A 27,197-nucleotide genomic window follows, 5' to 3' on the forward strand; every position below is an offset into this window, starting at 1 on the left:
AGTGTGAACTCTAGAAATGTTGTATCAGGAAGACTGTGGACATGTTAAAGAAATGAGTTACCTGTATCTGTGACCTTCACGTTGAGGTTTTGTCACTGTCACACAATGAGATGCCAGCCTCAGCCTGCTGGGATATCCATTACATTGCTGGGACTACCATATCTCACTTCTTTAAAATATCAACCATATTTATAGTCTCAGTGCATCATACGACTACAATGCTAACTTTTGGGCCGTCACCCCAGCCCAGTAGTGCTGCCATCTGAACTGACCATATGGGAATGCTACAGAAGTTCTGCAATCTCATCCTGCACTTTCCTTTTTATTGGGTTCAATGTCCTACACTCTGCAAAGAACAAATGGAACAATCATTTTTCCTACAAGCTCCTCTGGGGCAGGAACTCTCTCACTGTGCATTTGCACACAGTGCCTAGCACAATGGAGCTTCATTACTGTAGCAAGTAATGAGAATGACAGGCACCAGCAGCCCCACTGCATCAAGCCACACTGCATGTGTGTGCACATGAGGGAGGGAAAATACATTCAGCCAGGAGGCGGATTTCTGCTTATAAATAGTGGAGGAGTAAAAAACACTTAAAAATAACGAGAAATACCTTGACTCTCCTGTTAAACCGGCTGATGGCTCACAAGATGGATGACTTTTTTAATAGAATAGAGAGTGCAGGGAGGGTACTGAGTAAATGTGGGACATTTGTGCCTGTGCAAGGGGAATTGGGATATCAGGTCTGTAGAAAAGATGCACTAAAGCTTGTGATCTGTGTGGCAATGAGACAGTTCAGATGTCTTGGAGGCAGAGAGCAACACTGTGCAGCGGGGGTCTTGATCTCCTAGAATCTTCTTTCCATCTCTTGAGCCATCAGGAACTAAAGCAGCTTGTTCTATGCTACAGGGGAATAATGAGCACGAGCTTTATACTGACCCACATCCACACCTTCTGCCCATTCGGATGTTACGTGACCTGACCTTCATGAAAGGTTCATCCCAGGGATTTCATGAACTCCCCAGGTATGGGTCAGTGGGGCCAGCGAGATATTAGTTTATAAGGAAGAAAGGCTAACATAAACTTCTAGCCCTTGCTTCAAAATGCAAAAGAAAGAGTTAATGTGCAAGGAGATAGAGAGAGGAGTGTGGAAAGAAGTGCCTCTATGAATAAAATTGAAAACTATGTGGGAAACCAAAAGCAAAGCTACTTACTATTTATAATATTGATGAGTGTGTTTAATGTCTGGCCACAGTGCAAATGGAGAAGATGGTGACAGACTGTTAAATGTAAAGTAGTGAGACAAAGAGTGTTCACTGGCAACGTTCCACAAGTTTAAATAACTGGCTTGGCAAGAAACTCCTGTGGATCTCCCTTCTCAGAAGGGAATGAAGTGGAGTGCCTAGGATTTCTGTAGTTGTGCATGGAGATGGGACAATTGAAGTTTTGTTCATTGAATTGGAGATCTTGAGTTAGACACGCTATGCCCAGATTTTTTAAATGACTACCAGTTTAGGGGGGCCTTAATTTTTTTGTTGGGGTATCCAACTTGAGACATCTTAAAGGGCCCTGATTTTCAGAGGATGAGGCATCTAGTACTTTCTGAAAATCAGGCTGCTTTAAGGTGTTCCAAGTTGGGCACCCAAAATGGAGGCACCTAAAATGGCCAGTTGCCACCTGTGTAAAACATATCATGGAGAGGAAGTTTTGGAGCCAAGTTTTGAAACTTTCAGCTCTGAACCCCTTATTTGTTCTGAGCAAGTCAAAGTAGTATTGGGACATGTTAGCAATGTCACTGCTTCTAAGCTGGGGTTCCATGTTTATACATTACGATTTATGGTGATCTAAGTACTAACACAAGTATCTGTTTTGAAATGACATGTTGGCAACAATATGGGAGGTCGGGTTGGGCTGTGGCTTTGGAATAATGTTATTTATTTACTAAAGACTCATACATCATGGGTAAGACTAACTTTTGTCTGATTTGTTCCAAAATAGCATATTGGCTAAAAGACTGGTAAAGAGTGTTTGCTTTATATGGGATATCAGTTTGAGTCTGGTGCTGGGACTGACAGTTACCTTTATGGTTTCAGTATCTCAGAAGATTGCCATTTAGTAGTGAGATTGGATAACAGTATCAAAAGTGGCTGGTTTATAATACAGTTCAATTTCTTTTTAGTAAACCTATTTGGTAAGGCAAATGGAGTGAATTTAGTGCTAATGCAAAGGGGGTATCCTTATTTAAGGTAGGTAAGCTACACTACAGGTACTTTTTCACATACCTCCACCCATGCATCTTGTAACAGTAGCTATCCATCAGCTATAGCTTTTTAAAAATAGTACTGGAGATCTAACTAAGATACTGTAAATGGGTTACTATACTTACTAACTTCCTGGGGGTCCCAAAGTTAAGACTGTACGATCTTTGGGACAGGCACCATCTTTGTTATGTCAAAAATGTTGCCTCAAAACTGTTTTTCAATAGAAAAATGCATGTTTGAAGTGTGTGAGAGAGTTCCTTTTTCCTTTCCTAAGGGAAATGTAGGTAACTAGTAGCACAGGAAGTACTGGCTAGCAACAAAGTCTCATTCCCCTGGACATGGTAGAGACATGGATCATGTACTAACCACTGCACTGATACGAATGATGGGGAAAGGGCTATGTTTTCTTCTTTTGCTGACCAATAAGTCTTTGTCCCCACTAGTCCCTGGCCAGAGTGGCTGTAAAAACATAGTTCCCTCATCTAGACCTGGTGATTCTTTAAGAAATGTGAAAACGTAAAAGAAAAAGCCTCGAGCCAAATGTGTGTCAGCCGGCAGGAGCACCACTAGTGAGGAAACTGGGTTGGAAGCATTGTCAGTGCATGTTCAGAACTTTACTATCTATATAGTAAATATATAGATAGTAAAGCTGCAGGAAAACTCCCTTGTCAAGATCTCTCTCCTTTCCCTCTTTCTCCTGAAGCAAGTAGAAGAAGTAACTCCACAAACAAAGTCAGGTTCATTTTCATGCTGCTATAGTTTCACAGGCAAGTTTTTGAAAGATAATTTTAATTTGAAGTTCAAAGGTGCTTTCATCATAAGACCAACCAAGTGCGTTACATTCACAAACAGACTGAAAATGCTAACTGAGTAGGAAATCCTGTATTTGTATGAGTTATACTGTGCGTTGAAGTCACCATTTCTAAGGTGAATCCTGTCACTCTGACTCTTAGCCTGACTCATTGTCCAGTGGTTAAAATATTAAGTACTTTCCTTGTTCCTGTATGCCAGGGGTAGGCAACCTATGGCACAGGTGCCGAAGGCAGCACACGAGCTGATTTTCAGTGGCACTCACACTGCCTGGATCCTGACTACCGGTCCAGAGGGCTCTGCATTTTAATTTAATTTTAAATGAAGCTTCTTAAACATTTTGAAACCTTATTAACTTTACATACAACAATAGTTTAGTTATAGATTATAGACTTCTAGAAAGAGACCTTGTAAAAACATTAAAATGTATTACCGGCACGCAAAACCTTAAATCAGAGTGAATAAATGAAGACTCGGCACAGCACTTTTGAAAGGTTACCGACCCCTGCCGTATGCACTGTGCAGCACATAAGTTTGCTTTGGGGTGGTTTTTTGTTTTGTTTTATCTATTACACATAATATAGGTTAAGATCCTGATATAAGTGAGTCTTGGGTCAAGCTTGATACAGATCTCTATTTGCACGTGTCTGATCCTTAAGTGCAGTTCTCCTAAACCTGGCTTTTTTTGAGCAGCAATTACCAACTATGTACGATGGCATATTGATTTTGATATGTCAACAATTGAGGGTTTATAGGCTAGTGCATTAAAAGACCATCACTTAGTCCCCAAAGGATCAATCTTTGATAGTGGAGGTTCCTCATCTAATCAGATACAGTTTAATCTCCCCCTTTTCCAGTAACTGATTCATACAGAGTTATGATCAGAGTTTTGCTCCCTCCCCACCATGTTTGATCTCATCAGCATCCTGTTATTTCTTTTAACTGCCTAATCCAAAGAAAAAAATTAGCATCATAAAGCATTTCATCATCAGAAGTGTTGGTGGAGCAGTTCTGTAGCTGGAAGTATTGTCAACTCTGCTGCTGCAAAGTCCATTTGAAAGCAATACAGCCAGAGAAAAAACTGGTAAGGAGAATTCTCCATAAAAAGAGACCAACTTTCTATTTACCTGTAGGATTTAGATAGAGATGTCTGTCATCTCGTTTTTTCTGACTTGTTCCATATCACAGTCAATAAGGAACAGTTGCCAGTTCCCCGGTTTTTTTATCAGTGACATTTTTAGATGTTTTTAGTCTGACATTTCCAATTTATGTCATTGCTTCTCATCTGAGCCACTGGTAATATGTGGGCTTCCAGAACATTGAACTCCTAAGGCTGTGTCAAAGGAGTTCTTCTGCGCTCCATGACAAGTGTTGTGAGTATGGAGAGAGTAGCACATCCTCTCTCTGCACTTTTTTCTGGGAGGCAGCATTGACTGTAACAATGGAAGAATTACCTCATGTGGACCTGTGGCTGGTATCAGTATGCAAAACATTCTGCAGTTCACTAGTTTAGAGTCATTGAAATTGTAGCCACTGTTAGGGTATAAACTTGCCAAATAAGCCTTGCTTTCACGTAAGCAATTTAGGTCACGACATGAGCACCATTTACAAGAAAATGTTTAATTTATTGTAGGTTGTTTGTGTTCTTGTCCTAAGTGAGCCATTTTGTGGAGGTTAATTTTTATACTTCTACAAGACTTGGCATTGGTTAATAAAACAAATGTGAAAAATGAGTGAGACCTGCTACAATATTATTCTCTTACCCAGCACAGAGTAGGAGTATGTGATCATGGGATCTCTTGACTCACCTTAGAATGTAAAAGTGTTCACAACATGGAAATGGTCAAAATGCAACTGGGAAAATAAGTGAAAATAATGGGCCAAATACATGTGGCATGGCAGCTAAGGAAGAAGCAGGAGATATTATTTGTGATCAGGGGAGAGTCAGGTGGGAGTTGGGTCAGCAGAGGGTCTACAGTAGAAGCTGGGATGGTGGCTGGAAGAATGTTGCAGCAGCAACCCGCTATATTGGGGGTGGGGGAAAGAACTGCCTTTTTGTGGAGCCAGACAGAGGGGGAAAGGAGAGAAGAGGCACTGCTCCTGGACAGCTTCATTAATACCAAAATGTTTACAAAGCTGCAAGTTCAGCTCTTTCAGGTAGGACCCAAGGAATAATAAAATTGTGCAGCAGTTGTTGCACATAAAGTAGAACTGGCCTCTGGGTTTTTTGCTAATTCCTTCAAAACACAAGACATTTTTGCAGATGCAAATAAATAGCCTGCTTGATTGAAAATTGCTGTATTTGGCACAAGTAGTCTCTCTTAAAGAAGTCTCATTCACCCACCCAAAATAAGTTCTGAGCCATCCTTCTCAGTTTGAGCTCCTTGATCCATCTTTCCCCAACACCAACACCCCCACTCCCCACCCCGGTTATACTGTTCATTGTGTAGCATATCTGACTGACTGACTGGTGCAGTACTTCTGTTGTTTGTGGGCAGAGAGACCAGAGTGGAATAGAACATGTTGAAGCAGTTTTCTACACTTCTTGACCCAAACTTAGTTCAGTATGGTGAGACCTTCAGTGCATGTTTACAAATGATACTAATTCAGTTTTGGCCTCCTATGATTTTCAACATAGAAATAAGTGGGTACCGTATTTAAGGGGTGTGTGTGTGTATGTGTGTGTGTATATATATATATGAGAGAGAGAGAGAGAAATAGAAATGTATACTTGTACCTTGAGCCCCAAGCCAGAGCACTTTTTTGCTCTTTTTGCTGTGACCTAACTGGCTGATTCTCCCCTGCAGAATTACCTTGAAAGAGAAGGCTACATATTCATAAGAATAGAGACCTAAATCTGTAAAACTATGTGAAGTGCTGTTTGCTTCTACCTTGCATGCAATCAATCACCCTTTTAAATGCAGAAATCTTTATAGACCAGCCAGTAACAGACAGTTTAATTTTTTTTCTCTCCTTTAAATGTCTCTCTTTCAGTTACACAGTATTTTATTAAAAAGTGATGTCTCAGTAGTCAGCATGATGAATGTTAGGACATGTCGAGAATAGTTTAAAGAGTTTGTTTTAACCGTTATGCATTTAAATTGTTCCATTAGAGTGGACAATGCTCTCCTTCTCTACTAATAAAAAATCAGTTTTAAAAGCGCAGGTATCCTCTTTAAGGAATTATTTTTGCTATTTCAGTACTTCTTGCATTAAATATTTTATTTTATGAATGAAATGAGGATTTTATACAAATATTGCATGTTCTCAAATTTGCTTTCAGTTGATATATCTTAGTTTTCAATATCTTTGTGGAGTATTACAATACATGCTCTACTCAGCTTTTTGAAAGGTTAGCAGGGCTTTCAAGATATCATATGGATCAGATATGTGGTAACAATTATTACAGAGGTTGAAGTAGCTTTTTGGCCACTGTAAAATATAAAGATGTGTATAAACTTTGCCTCAAATAACCCTTTCTCCCAGCATTGATAGGAGCTTCACACATGAAGTTCATGAACTGATATTGCAAAATACAGGATATTTTAATTCCTTTTTTGGAGTCCAACCTGCTTCCATTTAAGTTGATGGGAATTTTGCCAATGGTTTCAGTTCCTTTATAGAAATTTCCTGTTAAATTTAAAATGAATGAAACCAATAGGATTCTTTTGAAATTACTCTAATGGATTTAATAGAGAAGGGTATATTTTCTATAGATTTATTGAACCATCCTATAGAATTCTATAGCAGAGATATAATTTTCTATTAACCCTGTGACTCAATCTCCCTGAGAATTTATCTTCTATTCAATTAAATATAGGACTTTGCCAGAACAGAAATGAGCTCTTTATTACTTTTAAATCATAAACTATATATCAGCTAATACCCCCATGTGGTCCTGCCTCTCCATATCAGGTAGCTTTGAGGAAGGATCCAGGACAGAGATTCACCCCCATAGAAGCTTGCAGCAACACCAGGGTTCAGAGTGAGTTCCTAGACCTTTTGGTTGGGGCCTCTGGATGCTAGCATAATACAAACAATGAACAATAGCAGTTACACTCCTGATGGTATAGGGAGTAACCTGAGGAAGTTAGATTCTATCTACATTGCTATTATAACTGTGTTGTTTTAAATACAGTTCATGTCTTAACGTAATCTCCCTAACCAAAATGGACAGGGATGAAAGGATGGGTACGCGTTTTTTTTAAAAACTGTTACAAACCAGGTGGGGAGCCCATCTCAGCTGCTGTTTCAACATGATTCTTGCGACAGCGTTTCAACATATGTATACAGATGGTCTTTGGAGAAGAAAACACTTCCTCCTCCTCCTCCTCCTTCTCCGTCTGGCATAAAACAAAGCAAAGCCTAATTCAGGTCATGGATGGATGTTGAGCATTAAACTAGTTTAATTACATGAGACAATGAGTCGCCAAGTTCCTTAGTTCTCTTGTGGCTGCTCACGCCCCCGAGTGCTGTGGTTTGGCGATATATTGAATACCTTATTTATTAATCTACAGTGGTCACTATAAAAAATCAGCTTTTGGCAGCCACTCCCACACATATCAGAGATACTTTAGATACCTCCTACTCTAAATAAAGGGGGCATCTGTGATAACCTTTAAAAAATGCTGACTTGTAATGGTTTATAATTGGGAGAAGAATTGGTTTGTTCAACCTTTGCCTCTCTACCACCTATAAAAAGACTTCTAATCTGGGGTCTTCTGAGCAATTTTTTCCTAAAAGTGTAAACTCTGTCAATCTATCTCTTCTCCAAGTGAAATGATAAAATGCTGCAACACCATGCAACTCTTTGCTACAGATTCATCATGTAGTTATCCTGTTGCCTTTGTCAACTGTACTCTGACACTGTAAATGGGTTGGCTGTTGGGTAGATTTGTTGCATTGTTAAAAGACCCGGTAAAGAAAATCTTAATGTTTGGTTGTGGGGAAAGAGCACTGCAAGATATATAGATAGATAGATAGATATAGCATAGTAAAGGTTATAAAAGGGGCTAAAATTATTGCTATGAAATTTTGATCAAATATGTGCCACTGAAGTGAAATAAACTGAAATAAAATTAAAAAAAACTGAAACAATTAGTGTGAGAGTTTACTCTCAGTAAACCCTGGTATAGCAATTATATTCTAGCAAGGTTGTTTTTTGTTGTTTTGATTCTTCCCCCCGTCCCCTTTGTCTGGTTTGTGATTGGAGTCTACAGAAATGAAGATGCAAAACTATAGCTCTCTGCCATTTTGATGTGCCCTAGCTTGCTTCCAATTAACAAAAGATTCCGAGAGAGGCACAGTGAACATTTTAAATTACACTATTCCACTAACAAATAGAAACCACATGAATTCATTACTTGATAACATTAAGTGGTTGCATATGTATGCTGTCTTTGCAGTAGTTTTAATTGATATGTTTATTTAAATTTATAATTTGTGTGCTGTCTGTGGCAGAACGTATAATGCATTTCCAGAGTTGGATTTAAGTTTTAATAAGATGACAAGCTGAATTAAGGAAGTTAAAGATTTGGAGCTCAATTTAATACAGACTTCTCAGCAGGTTAATGTTATACATTAGCACAGTTTGGGTTCTTTGGGAAATAAAAGGGAATCTCATTCTGATGGGTGAACTGGTCCAGATAAAATAGAACCAATTTATTTGTCTGCCAAATCTTAAACCAAATCTTCACTGAGATTTGAAAGAGTTCAGGACATCTTTTAAAACTGATTTTTCACTTTAGCACATTTCTGAGGGTCCTGACTCCAGACAGAATCAAAAGCTGGAGTGTCAAATTTCTACACGAAGTAGAATTTCCAACCAGAATGGAAGCTGATAGAATAGGACTTTTGAGTAAACCTTTTAATGAAATTTCCAGCCCAATTTATGCATATGTGGTACATCTGTAAACTGGGACTGCAACTGTTATTAGGTTCAGTCAGTAGTGACTTACATGTAAGTTCTTAGGAAAAGATTCAGATGCATGATCAGCCTCTCAAAAATTGGTGGGTAGAAAGTGGAGCTACTGAACTAAGTGAACAAGTGAAATATTTTGGTGAATAAATGCCATTGCAGTTGGGAAACATGGATTTGTAGAAAAAATAAGAATACATGGAGGTGGAAATTTCAATAACCAGGGTACAAAAGCAATGAAGGCAAAGTTACAAACGAAGGATGGAAACAAGGTTAATCTTATTGGAGGACATGACTGGGAACAAAGAGACTTATGTTTTATTCCAGGCTCCGTCACAAACTGCCTCTGTGACCCTGAGCAGGTAATATTTATCATGCCTCATTTTCCCATCTGTGAAATGGAGATAACATTTGTCTCCCTCACATGGATGCCATGAAACTTACTTTATTAATGTTAGTGAAGTGCTCTGAGAGATCCTCAAATGTAAACCACTGGCCCATGGCTTCCTAGACTTCTTGCAAGCTTGCTAGGATTTTCCTGACCATAAAGATTTTCCCCATCCTTCCAAGTCACCGTCTACATTATCCATTCTTGTTCTATTGCTGAATCTATAGGTCTGCAGATTTCAAATTTGATCCCACATTTCTCATTATGTTTGTGAGTCCATCTTCTAATTCAAGATAGCTGCTATGAAGTATGACTAGGAGTAGATACAGTAAATGAGGTAAGCAAGTTTGCCATTGATTATCACCACAGACTGCAGTATTTACAGTAACATGTAAGGGTACGTCTACACTACGGGACTATTCCGAATTTGCATAAACCGGTTTTGTAAAACAGATTTTATAAAATCGATTGTGCGCGGCCACACTAAGCACATTAATTCGGTGGTGTGCGTCCGCGGTCCGAGGCTAGCGTCGGCTTCTGGAGCGTTGCACTGTGGGTAGCTATTCCCTAGCTATCCCATAGTTCCCGCAGTCTCCCCCGCCGCCCCTTGGAACTTCCGGGTTGAGATCCCAGTGCCTGATGGGGCAAAAATCATTGTCGCGGGTGGTTCTGGGTAAATGTCGTTAGTCACTCCTTCCTCTGGGAAAGCAACGGCAGACAAGCATTTCGCGCCTTTTTCCCCTGGATTGCCCTGTCAGATGCCATAGCATGGCAATCATGGAGCTTGTTTTGCCTTTTGTGACTCTCACCGTATGTGTACTAGATGCCGCTCACAGAGGCGATTCAGCAGCGCTACACAGAAGCATGCTTTTGCTTTTGCATGACAGCAGAGATGGTTACCAGCCATATTGCACCATCCAAACCCTTCCATAAATTGGAACTAAGATGATCATGGCTACCAGTCCTTTTGTACCATTTGCTGCTGTCATAAGTGCCCCTGGCTGCTCTTAGCCAGGGGCGCAAAAGCCAAAATTGGGAATGACTCCCTGAGTCAATCCCTCCTTTTGGTATCTAAAAATAGAATCAGTCCTGCCTAGAATATAGGCAAGTGTACTAGATAACCACTGTATCATAGAACCAGAGAGCACAGCTGCTCTGTGTCAGATCCTGCAGAAATTATGATCTGTATGCTATTCACAGGGGGTGCTCCTGTAACAACACTACCTGTTCATTCCGTTCTTACCCCAGCCTTCCTGGGCTACCATACCATTGTCCCCCCACTTGTGTGATGAAGTAATAAAGAATGCAGGAATAAGACATGGTGACTTGTTAGTGAGAAATGAGTGGAAGGCAGCCTCCAGCTGCTATGATAGTCCAGACAGGACATTAAGCAGTGTGTAGGAGAGAAGCCCAGCATCCCTCTGCTAGTCCAGGGGCAACTGAATCTTTTCTTTACACATGAAGGGTGGGGGCTGATGGAGCTCAGCCCCCTGTTGCTATGATGACGATGGTTACCAGCCATATTGCACCATCCACCACCAGAAAAAATTAGGGCCAGGCGCCCTTGATCGACCTGACGGATGCTAGTCAGCATGGTTACTGCCCCATGTGCCAATAGGCTGATGACGAGGACGGTTACCAGTCCTTTTGTACCATCAGCCACCCATGGCAGGGGGGGAGTGATGATGTTGGTGTTGACGGCTGCAGCATCGTGTCTATCTGCAGCATTCAGTAAAGATAGGGTGACATGTAAAAGAGTCAGAGGATTGTTTTCCCTTTCTCTTCTGGGGGTGTGTGTGGCGGGTGAGTAGATTGCCAAGCTATGCCCTGACCCACCGCGGACACTGTGTTTGACCCTAGAAGCATTTGGAGCTCAGCCAAGAATGCAAATACTTTTCGGAGGCTGCAGGAACTGTGGGATAGCTTCAGTCCTCCAGTCCATGAGCGTCCATTTGATTCTTTGGCTTTCCGTTACGCTTGTCACGCTGCAGTGCGCTGAGTCCCTGCTATGGCGTCTGTCTGGAGATTTTTTAAAAAGGATTCTGAATTTCATCTTCTGTAACGGAGCGCTGATAGAACGGATTTGCCTGCCCTTACAGCGATCACATCCGCATGGTCCGTGCTGGAGCTCTTTTTTTATTTTGATTTCGGACTGCATCGCCACCCGTGCTGATCGGAGCTCCACGCTGGGCAAACAGGAAATATTCAAAAGTTCGCGGGGCTTTTCCTGTCTACCTGACCACTGCATCCGAGTTCAGATTGCGGTCCAGAGCGGTCACTGGTGCACTGTGGGATAGCTCCCGGAGGCCAATGCCGTCGATCAGCGTCCACACTAACCCTAATCCGATATGTTAATACCGATACTAGCGTTACTCCTCTCGTTAGGGAGGAGTACAGAAACCGGTTTAAAGAGCCATTAAAATCGATATAAGGCGCCTCCTAGTGTGGACGGTTGTGGCGTTAAATCGGTTTTACGCTCCTAAAACCGGTTTAAACGCCTAGTGTAGACCAGGCTTAAGAGCCTAGTTGCATATACATCAAACTGGGCTGTTTGGTAACTAAGGCTCATGAGTCCCTGAGGCTAGGACCAGTTTACCCATGTTACAACATTTCTGCAAGTTATAGCTCAAAATAAACTCTAAAACACATACTTAATTTAAAAAAAAAACAATAAACCCCACTTTGTTTAAGCCTAGTCTGAATTTAAAAATGCTGTTGGAGTAGGTTATATAATCCAACAAAATCTGAAGCTCTAATAGTATTTCTGCTCTCTGTCAGATTCCCAGATAATGTGTCCAAAGAGAGAACCTACATGTACATCAGCCTAAACTAAAATGTGTTATATAGAAAGAGATGTAATATTTATGGCTCTGATGTGTTTCCTCATCTGTGTTTCATTATTTAACAAAAATAAGACTGACTTGGTTTAAAGCATTAATTTGTAAGCCCTCTTCTCATGAGGCCCCGGATACATTTCTAGAGCTATTGTATTCAAATCCATAGTTGGGAAAGAATTGTACAGTTCAGGTATATCTCTGAATCTGTCATTACAGCATGTACTTCCAGGGGAGAGAAGGAAAGAGGAAAATAGTTGGTATTTCCAATTACCACTTCCATTAACACATAAAAATAGATTAGAGCAGGTTACTGACATCCAGTAGTTTAAAAAGAAAATCAGACACACAAATAGCATTTGATCAATTGCAGTACAAGACTGCTGCAACATTTCAATGATTTGAATATTCAATGATTTGAATATATTGTATACAGTAGCCCAAAAGGCCAAAGAGTTTGCCAAATATCAGTGGTAAATTTGATTTTAAGACTAGTTTGTTAAAATGGTCATTAAGCTGTTCACAGATATAAATGATGTGATAGTTATAAAGTAAGCCATGAAAGAGATTTGAGAAAAAACATTATTAATATATTCTTAAGAAAAATAAAAGCTCAAAATTAAAGATGGGGAGTGGAAAGGAAGTTTTATATGGAAGAACACACATATATTTTCTGAATTGGGTCCTTTGTTTTTTGGTAGTGTCCTTTTTAAGGTAGTTGCATATAGAAATTAATTTATAGAGTTTCACTTTTGTAACAGAATATCAGTTCTCAGATGTACCGAGTATATTTGAATACATTCTGTGTGTGTGTGTGTGTGTGTACACTAATACAGATCATATGCATACACACACAATTAGTACATATGTATATGTATTATTTACATGTGGAGGTGATCTTCATGTGATAAATTGCATTGCATCTTTGATCACCTCACTTCCACTCTTCCTGCTAACCTCCACTATGACTTCTAACATTCCAAATCCCTGAACAACTTCAAATGGCTGCCACTGAGAAAAAGCAAACACAAAAACTTGGCCAAGAAATGTGTCATCCTCTAAGTATGTCAGTAAATTCATGGTTGTTTTAATTAGGTTTTCAAAGCTAGAAGGCTACATGTAGGTTCCTAAATCCAGTGAGCACTTTGGAAAATCAGATCACTTTTATTTAGGTGCATAACTTTAGACTCCTACTGTGGAAAATTTTGACCATGGATTCTCTTAAGGCATTTCCAAAGTTTTCCAGGTAAAGTCCTAACTATTGTTTGGCTAAGCTACTCCTTGAAAGCATGAAAAGAATGATAGTTATGAGGCATACAGTAAGTGCACTGAGCCAGTGTGTCAGTGGAATGTTGGCTTTACATCAAAATGATGTGTTCTGATCTTCTCCGGTGATGTTAACATCACAGTTGTTGAAGCTGAACTGGTTTAAAACACTTTTGATCAATAACTGCTTTTTAGGAAACCAAGAAATTCTTGTAAAATCAGATCTGTTTTCTTGAAAGCATCTCTAAGCTGTTTTCTGCACAGCCTAATGCCAATGCCTTTACAATTCATCGTAGCATTCAGATCTGAAATATTTTCTTTCTGGTTCTGGAGACTCATTACTGCTCTTCTTTTACTAGACTGTAGATATAATGCCTTGATATCAAAGGGCAGTTTATTGTTATTTGTATTAAATATGACATGCTACTTTACTATATCCACCTCTGTAGCATGTTAACATGAGCTTTTTTAAAAGTTCTATGAATTTCTCTTTCTACAAATGAAGCGCTCTCTCTCTCTCTCTCTCTGATTTTATTTTTAATTAAAAATAATGAATTGACAAAGTGAGTTAAAATAATTCTCTGTTATGAAATCGCCTGACCTCTGGCTTGGGATAGGGGGAGTTCTGATTTGCAAAAGGATTATGAATGAATTTCTGGCCCCATGAAAGTCAATGGCAAAACTCTTACTGACTTCAGTTGGGGATGGATTTCATTCTCTGTTTCAGCCATATGAGTGTGCATATTCCTGTTTCTAAACTGATTTAAAATGGCCCTCAGCCAGTCAGAATGCAGGGGTTTGCATAATCATGTATTTCTCAGTCAATGCACAATTGATAATGCAACTCTCTCTGCCCTGATTGGCTATATTACATCCCTCCTCTCTGAGAGACCACATTCTCAAAACTCCCAATAAACATGCTCACGGAGGGAACAAAGCTAAGTGTTGGTCAAGGAGAATATAGGGCTGGGCAATAATGAAAACACAGTTGGTTAGGTTGGAGAAGTTATAAATTGATGTGGTCATGTTTGTTGTTGGCATTTAGATGGGGAGTATCATATGAGAGAAAGGAGAGCACTTTTCAGTGTAATAACTTGAGGGTAAAGCTGGGCCAGAAATCAAGAATTCCACTTGCAATTTTGAAATATTTCACTCCACATTAAAATATAAACAAGATGTTTTCAAATGTTTCATAAAAATTTGAGAGCCTCCCCAGAATAGCCAATAGCCCAGTGGTTAGGGCAAGTCTCCTGAATTGGACAGGAACTTGAACCTAGGCCTCCCACATTCCAGATAAGAGCCCTAACCACCAGGGTGCTATTCTCTTTTGGGAGGAATGGGTCATCTCCTCCTCTTCCCCCCACCCCCCTTCTTCCTTTTCTCCCCACCTCCAGAAGTTCCATCCTGGAACTGAGAAACTTTCTCGATGAAAGTTTTTGTCAGTTTTAATGAATCAGCATTTTCTGATTTAAAAAAAAACATTTTACTGAAAGCTTCCTGACCCGTTCATTTCTAATTGATAGCATTCGCTATAAACTCAGTTGTAACTGAATTCTGTGCTAAACCCCCTTTATTCTTCAGCCTCGGAGTTTATTTTAGAGCACCGGTTCTCAGTTGTTTACACATTGTGGGGCCAGAAGCCCCAGACCCCCAACCCTCCTGGGCTCGCCAGCAGCTCAGGACCCTTGACCTCTCCCCGGCTCGCTGGCAACCCTGACCCTGCTGCGCTGGGTGGCAGGGCATCTGGGAACCCCACGGACCCCAGGCAGCGGGCAGCCTTTAGCACACTGATGAGCTGGGCCACAGCTATGTGCTAATTGGGCCGCAGGTTGAGAACTGCTGATTTAGAGGAAGACGTACTCATTGCCTCATAACTTGAGGGAGCTCCCTGTTTATCATTAATTATACTTACTTAAAGATTACATTTATCTTCTCATAAATATTAGCTTTTAAAAGAAATACAACACAATTTTCTCTTTAAGAATAAAACGATAACAGTTGGAGCAAACAGCATCAAATATAAGGAATGCTTTGCTGGTTTTTTAAGTACTTAATTTGAATCCTTAGAGATATTGGGGGGGGGGAATAATTTTCTATAATTGACTCCATTTTCATAAGAACCAGATTTACTGAAGCATACCATTCTGGTGGGATATATACAGCCAGCTGAACTAAACAGAGGTAAAGCAGATTATTCCTGTTTGCATGATAAGGGCCTCCTAAGAGTGTTCCTTAAGTGATAGGATCTGACAGCCAAGCTGAAAGCTTCAGTAGAGAACTAATATAAAATGAAAGAACTGAAAAGTGTTCAGAATGTTATATATTCACTTAAAGCAGCCATATATTATTTTAAAAGGGTTAATCAATTTTTGCATTGTTATGTATGACCATTACTTACCTGAAATGTTTCACAAAATCCTTTTTGTGTGTAATCTAGAAAGGTTTGGGGTTTTTATGGTATTAACGTGCTAGCCATTTTCCACTAAAGGTTTGGAATAATGCATGTATGCACAATGCAAATCTAGACAAAGCTAATAAACAGGATACTATAATTTAGTTGATGCTGTTAACAAAGTATTTTGCCAGTTATAAAATAGAATTTGCTTTTACAGGAGTTGTCATTCAAACATTTACAATTGCCATTTCCACATGAATTAGGCAAAAGGCAAAATTGCAAAGGTTTTAATGGAAGCCACTGTATCTGGTGCCTTCTAATACCAAGAAGTGTCAAAGCAATCTTCAAAATGAGTTCAGTACTAAAGTATACTGACTGAGAGGCAAATGGAAAATCCATTATGTGCTCAGCAGCAGTGGCATATAGCTCAAGAATTTCAAATGAGAGTGATGTTGGCTAGGATGCTGGCGGCATACTCTGGTTCCTCCCAATCCCACACAATGCCAGGGGATTTTTAAATTCACCTGGATGCCCATCTCTGGATGCCAATCCAGGGTGCTCTGTTGTTTCTGTGTTGCAAAATTCTATTCTCCTGGGTGTTTTTAAATTGGGTGCATACAGGCGGTATCAATATACTTTTGTTATTATTATCATAGGAAGAGGGGATTTTTCCCTTTGTCCTGTGTAGAGAATTCTCAAGGCAATTATGCCAGCCTTCTGTCTGGGACATGAACCTAAGACTTCCTTGCACAATGGTGAGAATGATGCCAACTAACCCACTTGGTATGAATAAAGTATGAATGCCAGGAAGCAACATTAGACTCTCAAAAAACGTTGCACTCAAAATGAAAGCTGAGATTATGATTATTTTACTATTTAAATAAATGTCCTGGAGGAGGGGAATTGCAAATTTACAAACCTGCACATCTGACTGTAAAAGAGCCTTTTCAACCTGGCAGACAATTGTGATACATAGGCCTTGTAGGCATCTAGGCTCGGCAGGCCCATGTCCAGAGGTAAAACTTTTTTTTAAGGAACAAGTGACCCAATGCACTTAGACATTTTTAAAAACAATGTCTTTCTTGAAATGAGTATGCCAGCAACGTCTTAATGATTCTGTCCCATTAGAGAAGAGTACTATACTTGGCAATCTCTTAGAGTTAGATTGTGACTCAGACTACACGTATGCGTATGGCAGTAAAAAATGCCTCTTCCTGGTATCCCTGGCCAAGCTACCCAGACTTTGGGTCCAGGCAGATAGCAGCAATAGGCACTTTGTGCCAAGCATCCCCTCCCTACTGAGGGGATTGAGATTCAGAGGTCTGTCTGTCATAATGCTTCCTGAGGCTGCTCCTGGCCTGGTGCAGTTTATGCATCAACTCTTGCTGAGACCTATGCCTGTGAAGGTACAGTCTGGCCCTCCGAATGAAAATGACTCACTGCCACACTAATGCGTAGTGATAAAAACAGGAAGAAACGGCATCTTGAGTTGCTCAAAGGATTGAAAATATCTTGATTCAAAAAGATCACCTGTAAATATCACCTGCCTTCCATTTCGTGAAACTGAGTTAGCATGGAAAGAGGTGTTAAGGGGAGTTCAGTCCAGCAGGACCTGGGTGTTTAACTTTGCAAGAAATTGTAAGAAAGTATCTTAGCACATATGGGGAGTGATGACACCTTTTCATCTCTATAGCCATCTATCTTGGGTTTTCATACCACTTGGCTTTTCTTTGCGGATTATTAGTTTTATTTAGATGGAGAACATACAGTAAAATCAGTCTGATCATTTTTCTAAAAATCTTTATTTAAAATCTTAAATTATATAGTATTTACTTGACAAGAAGATTATTGATTTAATGAAGGATTATTACAATATTCTTGATCTAAAAATGATAAAATAACACCTCCTACCCCCAAGAGATCTGGCTGTTTCATTAACAATTAATAGAAAAATCTGACAATATGAGAGCTGCAAATTATGCTTACCGTGAATAATATAAAGCAAGGCACAGTGGACTCTACTCAAATGCATTTGAGTAATTTTCCATAAACCTGCCATCTTTCACTTGAAAGGGTTTTGTGTGGCTGCTATTTTGTCTGTCAGTACAGGAAGAAATGGAAGCTGGCAAAGTAAATTTGTTCTTTTTCTGATGATAAAAAATGTCATGACTATGAAGAACATTTGTCTTTCTGATCAGATATTACTTCGTTTATGGAGTTTCTTATTACATAACTTTCACAGTTAAGGATATGGTACTTAGGGTAATCCTCATATATATTGCTATCTAGTTTTGTTTATCATATAAATGGTATAGATGAATTTGCTGAAACTATTCTCTGCAAACATGAAACTTATTCATATGTTGAGAGTGTTAATAATTGTAACTTGAAGCAAGAGTAGAATGCATTTGACTTTCCCCATTCAATTTGTTTCATTATTCTGATGAGAATGTGCCCCGCATGCTCAGCAAAGGTTCATTGTAAAATGGCCTATAAATTGCATGTTTGTATATCAATGGACTGTCTTCAGCATCCCTTAAAAGATCAATAGTACCACTTTACACATTCTCATGGTGTGAGAATTGCTAAGTGAAGATAAGTGTCTCTCTCTGAAGGTAAAATCCTGCCTTTGCAGTCTGCTATTCACATTTTAAAAGTGGGCTGTGTTTTTTAAAGCGATACTCCATTTAGAAATGACTGGGTTCTTTAATTTTGTGTTACATTTTTTGTGCCTAAGATGGCGCTGACCTGTGAGAGACCTACATTCTATTACCATTCTGGGATGGCAGGATCTAGAAGTACTGCTGTGGCCAGGAGCATATTCGCTTTAGGAAATTGGGAACCACATGTGTCACCCCACAGGAACCATCTTAATGACAAAAGAGTGAGTTAATAGAATTCAAAGATGTCCTTTCCCCTACTAAATGAGGAAGCAAAGCCTCAGGAGGGTTTTATACCCGGGGTGGCAGAAAAGAGGAAATGGAGGGATCTGACAGGGATTTGGAGGACCCCATGAGAAAATATCATCTAAAAGTATAGAGGGCTTAATATAAGCACCGTGGACACTCCGGATAGCTTCAAGGAACAGTAAGACAATTAAATATTGGTTTTCCAGCCTGCACCTTGGAATAGATTTGGAATTGTGTAGGGAACTGGTGCAATGTTTGAAGCATCAGTGTGCTTTGGCCAGTGCATCTCACTTAACTGTCAAGCTACTGTGATAGATCAGTTGCATCTTTTATGTAGCCTTTATGGTGAACCTCAGGGAGAACATGTTTGCAGTGATCTAGTTAGGAATTGATTAAGGCATGAGTCATTGTGGCCAGGTGTGCCTCATGTGGGTAAGGGCTAAGACTTTTCAGAAATAAGATGAAAGAAAGTGTTTTTAGCCACTATAGCTGTGTGGAAGTCCAGGAACAGCAATGAATCCAACTGAATAGGACACTGAAGCTGCAAAGTAACTAGACTATCAGAGAGCAGAGCCCTCAAGAGAAACTGAACAATGACTCTTGCCAGCTTTCTCTTTCCTATTAGCATCACCTCAGTCTTATTTGGTTTTAACTTGAGCCAACTGCTTTTCATTTAGGCTCCAATTTCTCCTAATCATTGGGACAGCTGGGAGAATATATTGTCCATACATGAAGGGGTTATTAAACATAAAACTGATCATTGGGAACATATTGTTGAGGCTTTGGTCCAGGGCATCTCACTAAAATCTCCACTGGTTTTAGGTAGATGTTAAGAATTTGGGGATAGGATTGAGCCCTGTGGAACTCCACAGGTTACAGCAATGGGGAAAGGCAGTCTTGCTTTTCCATGGTCTATCAGGGAGAAATGGACAATCCGCCTACAGGAACTCTGTATAGTTCTGCAAGGTTTGGGAGGAAAACTCTCTAGCTTTAAGTACATGAAAACTGTATCCTTCCAATGTGTATGAGCATGGCTTACCTGTGTAGTACATTTCATTAGAGAGGAGCAAAAACAGATGTTAATGAGCATTGGTTAGCTAATTTCCCATGTTTTACATTGAATATCTGAGATGACTACATGATTTAGTGATAGAAGCCTTTCCAGAGAGGAGAGCCTGTTTAGAAATAGCCATCCAATGCCCATCTTTATTAAATTAGCAAGTGCCACTGTTGGGAGGAAAGGGAAAAGAAGTCAATAACTAGGTCTCTTTATGCTAAAAAACCTCTGCCTGGTGGAGTGATCAGAAGAAAAGCAGGCTGAGAATCAGCTTAGGGTAGACTCTCCTTTCAAACATACTACCTTGCCTCCCTCCAGAAGTTCCCAGAACGGTTACAAAGGATGTAGCCTTGTGTATATATGTTGAACAAGATGAAAGTTTTGTTTCCAAAAGACTGATTCTTAACAGCCATGAATGGTGATGGTCAGAGGCTCTCTTATTCTGGAGGCACTAGTCCATGTTTAAGAGCAGAATCCTATTAAAAGAGTCTTACTATCCGAGGGACCTGGGGCACAGATCAGTAGCATGTTTTTCACTCACTGTGGGATGTCATGGACAAAGGGGATTATTCTTGTTTATCCTGAACATCTCATAGGTCTAATGAGTCTTGACTCTTTTAGCACTTTGGATACACATTACATGCACCCACACAGAATGGGGTACTCCAGGAAATATGTTCTATTTTCTTCCACTATTGCCACTAAAAATAGAACTATTCTGAAAGGTTGGGTCGACAGCTTCTTGCTCATGAATCTTCAGGAGCAGCATAAGATGCATTTTCTTTATACTTGTTTTTAGGGTGGGCTTGGGTGATTGCTGTACACATCTTCTGTTTTGAAATATTCTATCTGTTCAGCCACTCAGATAACTTCTAGTCTCTGTGTCAAAAGAGACTCTATTGGAACACATGTGCAGTCTGCTTGCAGCTGCACTAAAACCCCTTGCAAATGGCAATATTTGTGCTCCTCTTCAAAGAGAAACATAAATTAATTCGTGGAAAGTTCTAAATCAGAGGGTTTGGTAAAAGACAGCACAGCTTTGCAGAGAAACTTAAAAGATGCTGGGTCACATTCACACTTCATCTTTAAGATCTTTATATGAAATAAGATGCATTTTGACTTGAACACATAAATTTATGAATAACAAAAGGTGGAGATAAATTCCTTATCATTGCTAAAAGCAAGGTTGAACTTGTTGTGTGCCCCCCTTCTCCCCACCTAATGCACCTTCAAATCTGCAAACTTGCTTGCATTTTGACAATGTAAGCCACAAAACTTACTAAAATACATCTAATGATTACTCTAGACTGAAAGTGCTGAACAGAATTTCTGCTGAAAGAAAGACATGGCTTTTTTATAAAAATTGAGAAGGAAATTAGGATTAGTTGGCAAAAAAGATCAATCACTGTGAGGGTGTTAAATTGCAATCTAAGCCACATTGCAGTACTTGCAGGTGTTTTGGTTTTGGATTCAATATGGTTGACTTTCCTCATCTGGCATGCTGAAAAGTAGGAAGAAACAGCCTATAGGAACTCTGTATAGTTCTGCAACATTTGGGGTGAAAACTCTCTAGCTTTAAGTACAGAGGGACAGAGACAAACACGTACAAACATTCTTAAAACTACAATACCAACCTGGGGAAGTGAAGAAACAGATTGACAGAGTGAGACGGGTACCCAGAAGTCACCTACTAGAGGACAGGCCCAACAAGGAAAATAACAGAACACCGCTGACCATCATGTACGGCCCTCCAGCGTATCATCAACGATCTACAACCTATCGTGGAAAATGATCCCCCTCTCTCACAGACCTTGGGAGGCAGGCCAATCCTCACTTACAGATAGCCCCCAAACCTGAAGCAAATACTCACCAGAAACTACACATCACACCACGGAAACACTAACCCAGGAACCAATCCCTGTAACAAACCCTGTTGCCTTCTCTGTTCCCTTATCTTCTCTAGCGACACCATCATAGGACCCAACCACACCAGCCACACCATCAGGGGCTCATTCACTTGCACATCTACTAATATGATATATGCCAGCAATGCCCCTCTGCCATGTACATTGGCCAAATTGGACAGTCTCTACATAAAAGAATAAATGGACACAAATGAGACATCAGGGATGGTAACATACAAAAGCCAGTAGGAGAACACTTCAATCTCCCTGGACACTCAATAACAGATTTAAATGTAGCCATTCTTCAACAAAAAAAACCTTCAAAAACAGACTTCAAAGAGAAACTGCAGAACTACAATTCATTTGCAAACTTTACACCATAAATTTGGGCATGAATAGGGACTGGGAGTGGCTGGCTCACAACCAAAGAAATTTTTCCTCTCTTGGTATTGACACCACCTCAATTATTGGAAGTGAACCACATCTACACTGACTAAATTGGCCTTCAACATTGGTTCTCCACTTGTGAGGTTACTCCCTTCTCTTCACATACCAATATATATTTATGCCTGTATCTGTAATCTTCACTCCATGCATCTGAAGAAGTGGGGTTTTTTACCCATGAAAGCTTATGCCCAAATAAATCTGTTAGTGTTTAAGGTGCCGCCAGACTCCTCGTTGTTTTTGTGGATACAGACTAACCCAGCTACCCCTCTGATAATGATTTTCTGTTCTTTCCAGTTATCTCACTGTTGCCTAAGGTACTAGATCCATGTGAGCTGATATCTCAAGCAGAGGACCAGCAATTTTGTTCAAATGGATACTTTGGGCCTCTGCTCAATGAGTCATTGTAACCAGCCACTTGCTTGTGATACTATTCCTAATCAGCTTGATGTTCACCCTCTCCTTCCCACCAAAGCTTGAGAAGAGACAAATTTACAGTTCAAATGCAGCACTCTTGATTTCTTTCATTGCTCCTAAACAGGCCATGTTGTAGTTTGCAGCTGCAGTAGTGTGCTGCTTCTCAGTCAGTGGGTTGGAAATTTCTAGCATCTTTTAGTTTCAGGCTCCACAAAGGATACAATCCCCCCCTTTAAAGTGACTAATATGATAATTACATCATTATCGCAACACTATTACAAGAGAGGAAATACTTGCCTAATGGTTATGTTGGGGTCTGAAAACCAGAACCCCTGGAATCTAATTCCAACTCTGACAGAGCCTTGCTATTTGGTCTTGAAAAAGGAGTTTAACTTCCCTTCCTCAGTTAACTGATCTGTGAAATGAATATAAGGCCACCTACTGAAAAGAGATTTGAGGCTTAAATATCTGATTGTAAAGAACAGTAAAATCCTTGGATGAAAGATTGTAAGGTACGGGCGTAGGCAGTCTGGCCTAGTGTTCACAGCTGGGCTGGGTGTCCGCAAGCCAAGGGCAGTCACAAGGTGGTAAATAAGTGAGCAGGGTTCAGAGTAATCACAAGAGCCAGAATCAACAGGCAAGAGTCAGGTCAGAGTCAGGACAAGGTCGGAGATTGGAGATCAGAAACCGAGGTGAAGTCGGGAGTGGTAGCAAGTCAGAAATCTGCATGGTTGCCCAAGCAACTTCCTGGGGCACTCTCCAGGGTTCAGTAATGAACATGACTAATCAGAACGCCACAGGGTGCTGTCTCTGGACCTTTTGACTAGTACTTCCTACAGCGCCTAACCTCCACAGTGCTCCTTGGATGTGCTTCTGTGTGGCCTCCTGGTGGCTATGTGGGAACATCAGCTCTCCTAGCTCTGCAGCCCGAGGTTCTACTCATGCAGATGCTTACAAAGATATTGCACAGTGTAAGTGAATGGCGGTATTTATTTTTAAAAAATACCACTAAAACTACTAGGACTTTTTTTTAATGTCTCCATACTGTAACTTTATTTTACTGCACATTAAATTGCCATGGCCTATGACCATGTTTTCAATCAACACTTTTAATGGTGGAACATTAAAATGTCAGTAAAGATTTTTTTACTGTGAATTCCTAATTAAGTCAGTTCATGATAATGTGAAAGCAACAAACCACACAAAGTATATCAATACCTAGCTAATTGATTTAAGATGTATACCTCAGTCTAAACAAGACCAGAAACCACTTTAGGTACAATATTAACTCTCCTTAAGGGAACAAGCTATAAATCAACACATTCTGCACGCACAAAATGGTGAGTACCAAATCTGGATTAAGAATGTCTCCTGATTAAAATAAAATATCTACATATTGATGAAAACTTGTTTACATGTTGCATTCAAACAAAGACAAAAATCCCTTGTAGTTTTGCTTCCTGTGATAGATGGTGGAAAAATTCATTCCCTTTGTCTACTTGTTAAGTCACTGATTGAGCATCAATCATTTTGCGTAATGAGGTCAGCATCTGTGGAGAATTCTACTTCTTCCCCTAAGCCTAAAACAACCATCCATACCACTGGAGAATGCCAGCCTCATTCATTGCACTGCTATCAAGAGTTAGGCATGAGAGATCTTTAATGCTGCATCAGTGATGTGAATTGCCAATTGGAAACGTGATAAAATGTCACTAACTGCTATGAACATTTGAACAGCATTCATGATGACTTATCTGTTGGAGAACTGCAAAATGAAGCAGAGTGCCAGAGTTCTCCAAACGAGTTCTGCTTTGAGGATGGGTGTTAGATATATCTTAATATTTTTCATTGTAAAGTAACTGAAAATTTGGGTTATGGAAGCTCCAGCTCTGAGTATCAGATGAATTGTATTAGACATTCAATAGATATACTGTATTAAATGTTGCTTATATAGGGAGTCCCCAGTATATGGCTCCCCCCTTAGCCATCATTTTGCGTATCTGTCACCCATCAATAGGGGAACATGTTCCACGTCAGTCCCGATCCACATATCTGTCGCTTGGCTTTTCTGTGGGTGCTTCCCTTGGGGTTCAGGAGGTGCTGGGAGGGAGGGAGAGGAGTGGGGATGGGGCACACTCAGAGGAAGGACGGAACTGGGGCAGGAGGATGCAGGGAGGAGGTTGCGGGGGTGGGAGGAGGTGGGGTGGGCCATTATTTCTTATGGGAAAAAATTCCCTGATGTCCGTTGTTTTGGTATCCGTTGCCCTTTTCAAGAATGCAACCTCAACATATACTGGGGAGCCCCTGTATTGATATAAAATTCCTTCATATCAGTAAGTATTTCTTAGAATGGCTATTTGTACTTGATTTAATTTGTTTTGGGTTTTTTTATCTTACGAACTTACGTTGTATACAACATTTTTACTTTTCTAAATCAATTAGTTCAGGTAAGTGAGCAGGCAGGTATTTGATACAGATTTGTTATGAAACATTAGTTTATGAACATATCGGTAAAAGCATAGGCCTCAATCCTATAATTGACTGTGCATTGATGTATCTGTGTGGCATCCCATTATCCTCATCAGTTTTACTGTAAGTTAGCCCTGATCTGCAAAGACTTGTGGATGTGTTTAACTTTACATACTTAAAGTGCATACAGTTAAGTATGTGCATAAGTATTTGCAAAACTGGGGCCTTAGAATACAAACTTCTTAGGACAGGGACCTTAGGTAAAATACTGGTTCCTTTGAAGTCAAAGGGAGTTTTGTCATTGATTTCAGTGGAGCTGGGATTTCACCCTTTGTCTTTATTATCTATACATCCCCATGCACCTCTATGGCCCTATGTTAATAACAAATGTACTGAAAGGTAAATACCCTTTATAAAACCAAATTATGGGTTAAAGGAAAGGAAAATTGAAAATTAGCTGTTTGCCTATATGCAATATAGTGCTATTAATCTTTGCATCCTCTATGCTTCTGTGAGCATCTGTCAATATTTACTTTGTCATTTTAGGTTAAACTGGAAAAGCAGGTCAATTATAAAGTTATGGGTTGTTCTTTAATTGAGCCTCATTGTACATTCCTATTATATTAATCTTGAGACGGTTACACTGATATTATATTTTCCCTTTAGCATGATTTGTGAGAATATTTTTCCCCTTCAAGCATAATCTACAATTCTTCTATGTTTAAAGGGATTCTCTAAATCAGATTAATTTAGATCCAAATTTAAGTTTAGTTTACAGGTGATCTTAGATCTTGTAATTTTTTTAATGTTTGAATGCCACTGCAGTAAAAATGTGTTTTGTTTTGTTTGTTTTTATTCTGCCATTCTCCTATAGCATTTGCAACCAAATCACTGAAGACTTGTGCCAATAGGTGACTCTGAGAGTGGAACAAAAGAAGCAGAACAATCTAGTCCTAGTTTTCCATGCTGAGTACATTGCAAAAAGTAAATAACCAGTAATGGTGAAAGTAATTTTTTTTAAAAAATTCTGAACATTTTAGTATCTCTTTTAATGTTGTTTTCTCCTCCCCAACTCCACTGATCCAAATGAATGGACTTTCTCACATATATAGCCCTCTATGAGCATGGGGCCAATACAGTGTATACAGCACTACAGATAGCTTTCAGTATAGTCTGAGACTTCAAAGCTACAGAACTTGCTGCAGAATCCACCTTTTCCCACAGACTTATGGTCCAGAATCTAAGCTTTCATTACAAACATCACCACCCCACAGTGTCTGCTCATGATTGTGAAGGAAACATTGATAATGTGACCCAAATGTAAACTGGTGCTCTGTTGTCTTTCTGAGGCTGCAGGCAGCCTGCAGCTACAGCTCACAGAGGTGTGCTATCTCATTGGGTTATCTCGGGAAGCTAGACGTGACAGTTTAAATGTCAGAATCACTAACTATTTCCCTGCTAATCATTTTAGAAGACACATCCAGCAAATGTGTGTATCCCAATCCCAGATTGCCCCCCACACTTCCACAGGCCACAGGTTGCCCCCCACTGCACAAGGAAGTAAGATAACTTGCCAAAGATTACCCAGTAGACCAGTGACAGAGCTGGGAATAGAACCCAGGTCTCTGGAGTCCCAGTCCAGGGCTCTCTTCCAACTAAAGACCACACCCATAGAATTGACTGATTCTTATAGACATAAGAAACAAAGTGTTTATCATACCTGTGACGGGTTTGGTCACAGAGACTGTCACCTGACATGCTGAGATTACCTCTGAGCCCATTTTCCCTGCCAAAGCTTGGGACTCCAGAACCCAGCCTTGTTGAGCCAGACATGCTAGCCTGCTACAACACAGACCCAGGTCTGGTCCACACCCCTAAAGCTGCAGATTTTAACCACAAACTGCTCAGCAGGTCACCTATCTCCAGCACCCAGACATCCAGTTCCCAATGGAATCCAAACCCCAAATAAATCCTTTTTACTCTGTATAAAGCTTATACAGGGTAAACTCATAAATTGTCCACCCTCTATAACACTGATAGAGAGATATGCACTACTGTTTGCTCCCCCAGGTGTTAATCACTTACTCTGGGTTCAATAATACACCAACGTGATTTTATTAAGTAT

The 27,197-nt window shown here is 40.0% G+C and overlaps 1 protein-coding gene across 1 annotated transcript in view; it reads left to right on the forward strand.

Annotated features, from left to right (window-relative positions):
• The window catches only part of IQCJ (IQ motif containing J), a 218,885-nt gene extending 192,869 nt beyond the window's left edge, over window positions 1-26,016 (forward strand). Inside the window, exon 5 of the mRNA XM_045030329.1 lies at window positions 25,947-26,016. Within this exon, the coding sequence (XP_044886264.1) occupies window positions 25,947-25,967 (21 nt within the window). The 3' untranslated portion in view covers window positions 25,968-26,016. The remainder of the gene's footprint in view (window positions 1-25,946) is intronic.
• Window positions 26,017-27,197: the final 1,181 nt, after the last annotated feature.

This window comes from Mauremys mutica, chromosome 9 (assembly GCF_020497125.1).
Source record: "Mauremys mutica isolate MM-2020 ecotype Southern chromosome 9, ASM2049712v1, whole genome shotgun sequence".
NCBI classification, from domain to species: domain Eukaryota; kingdom Metazoa; phylum Chordata; order Testudines; family Geoemydidae; genus Mauremys; species Mauremys mutica.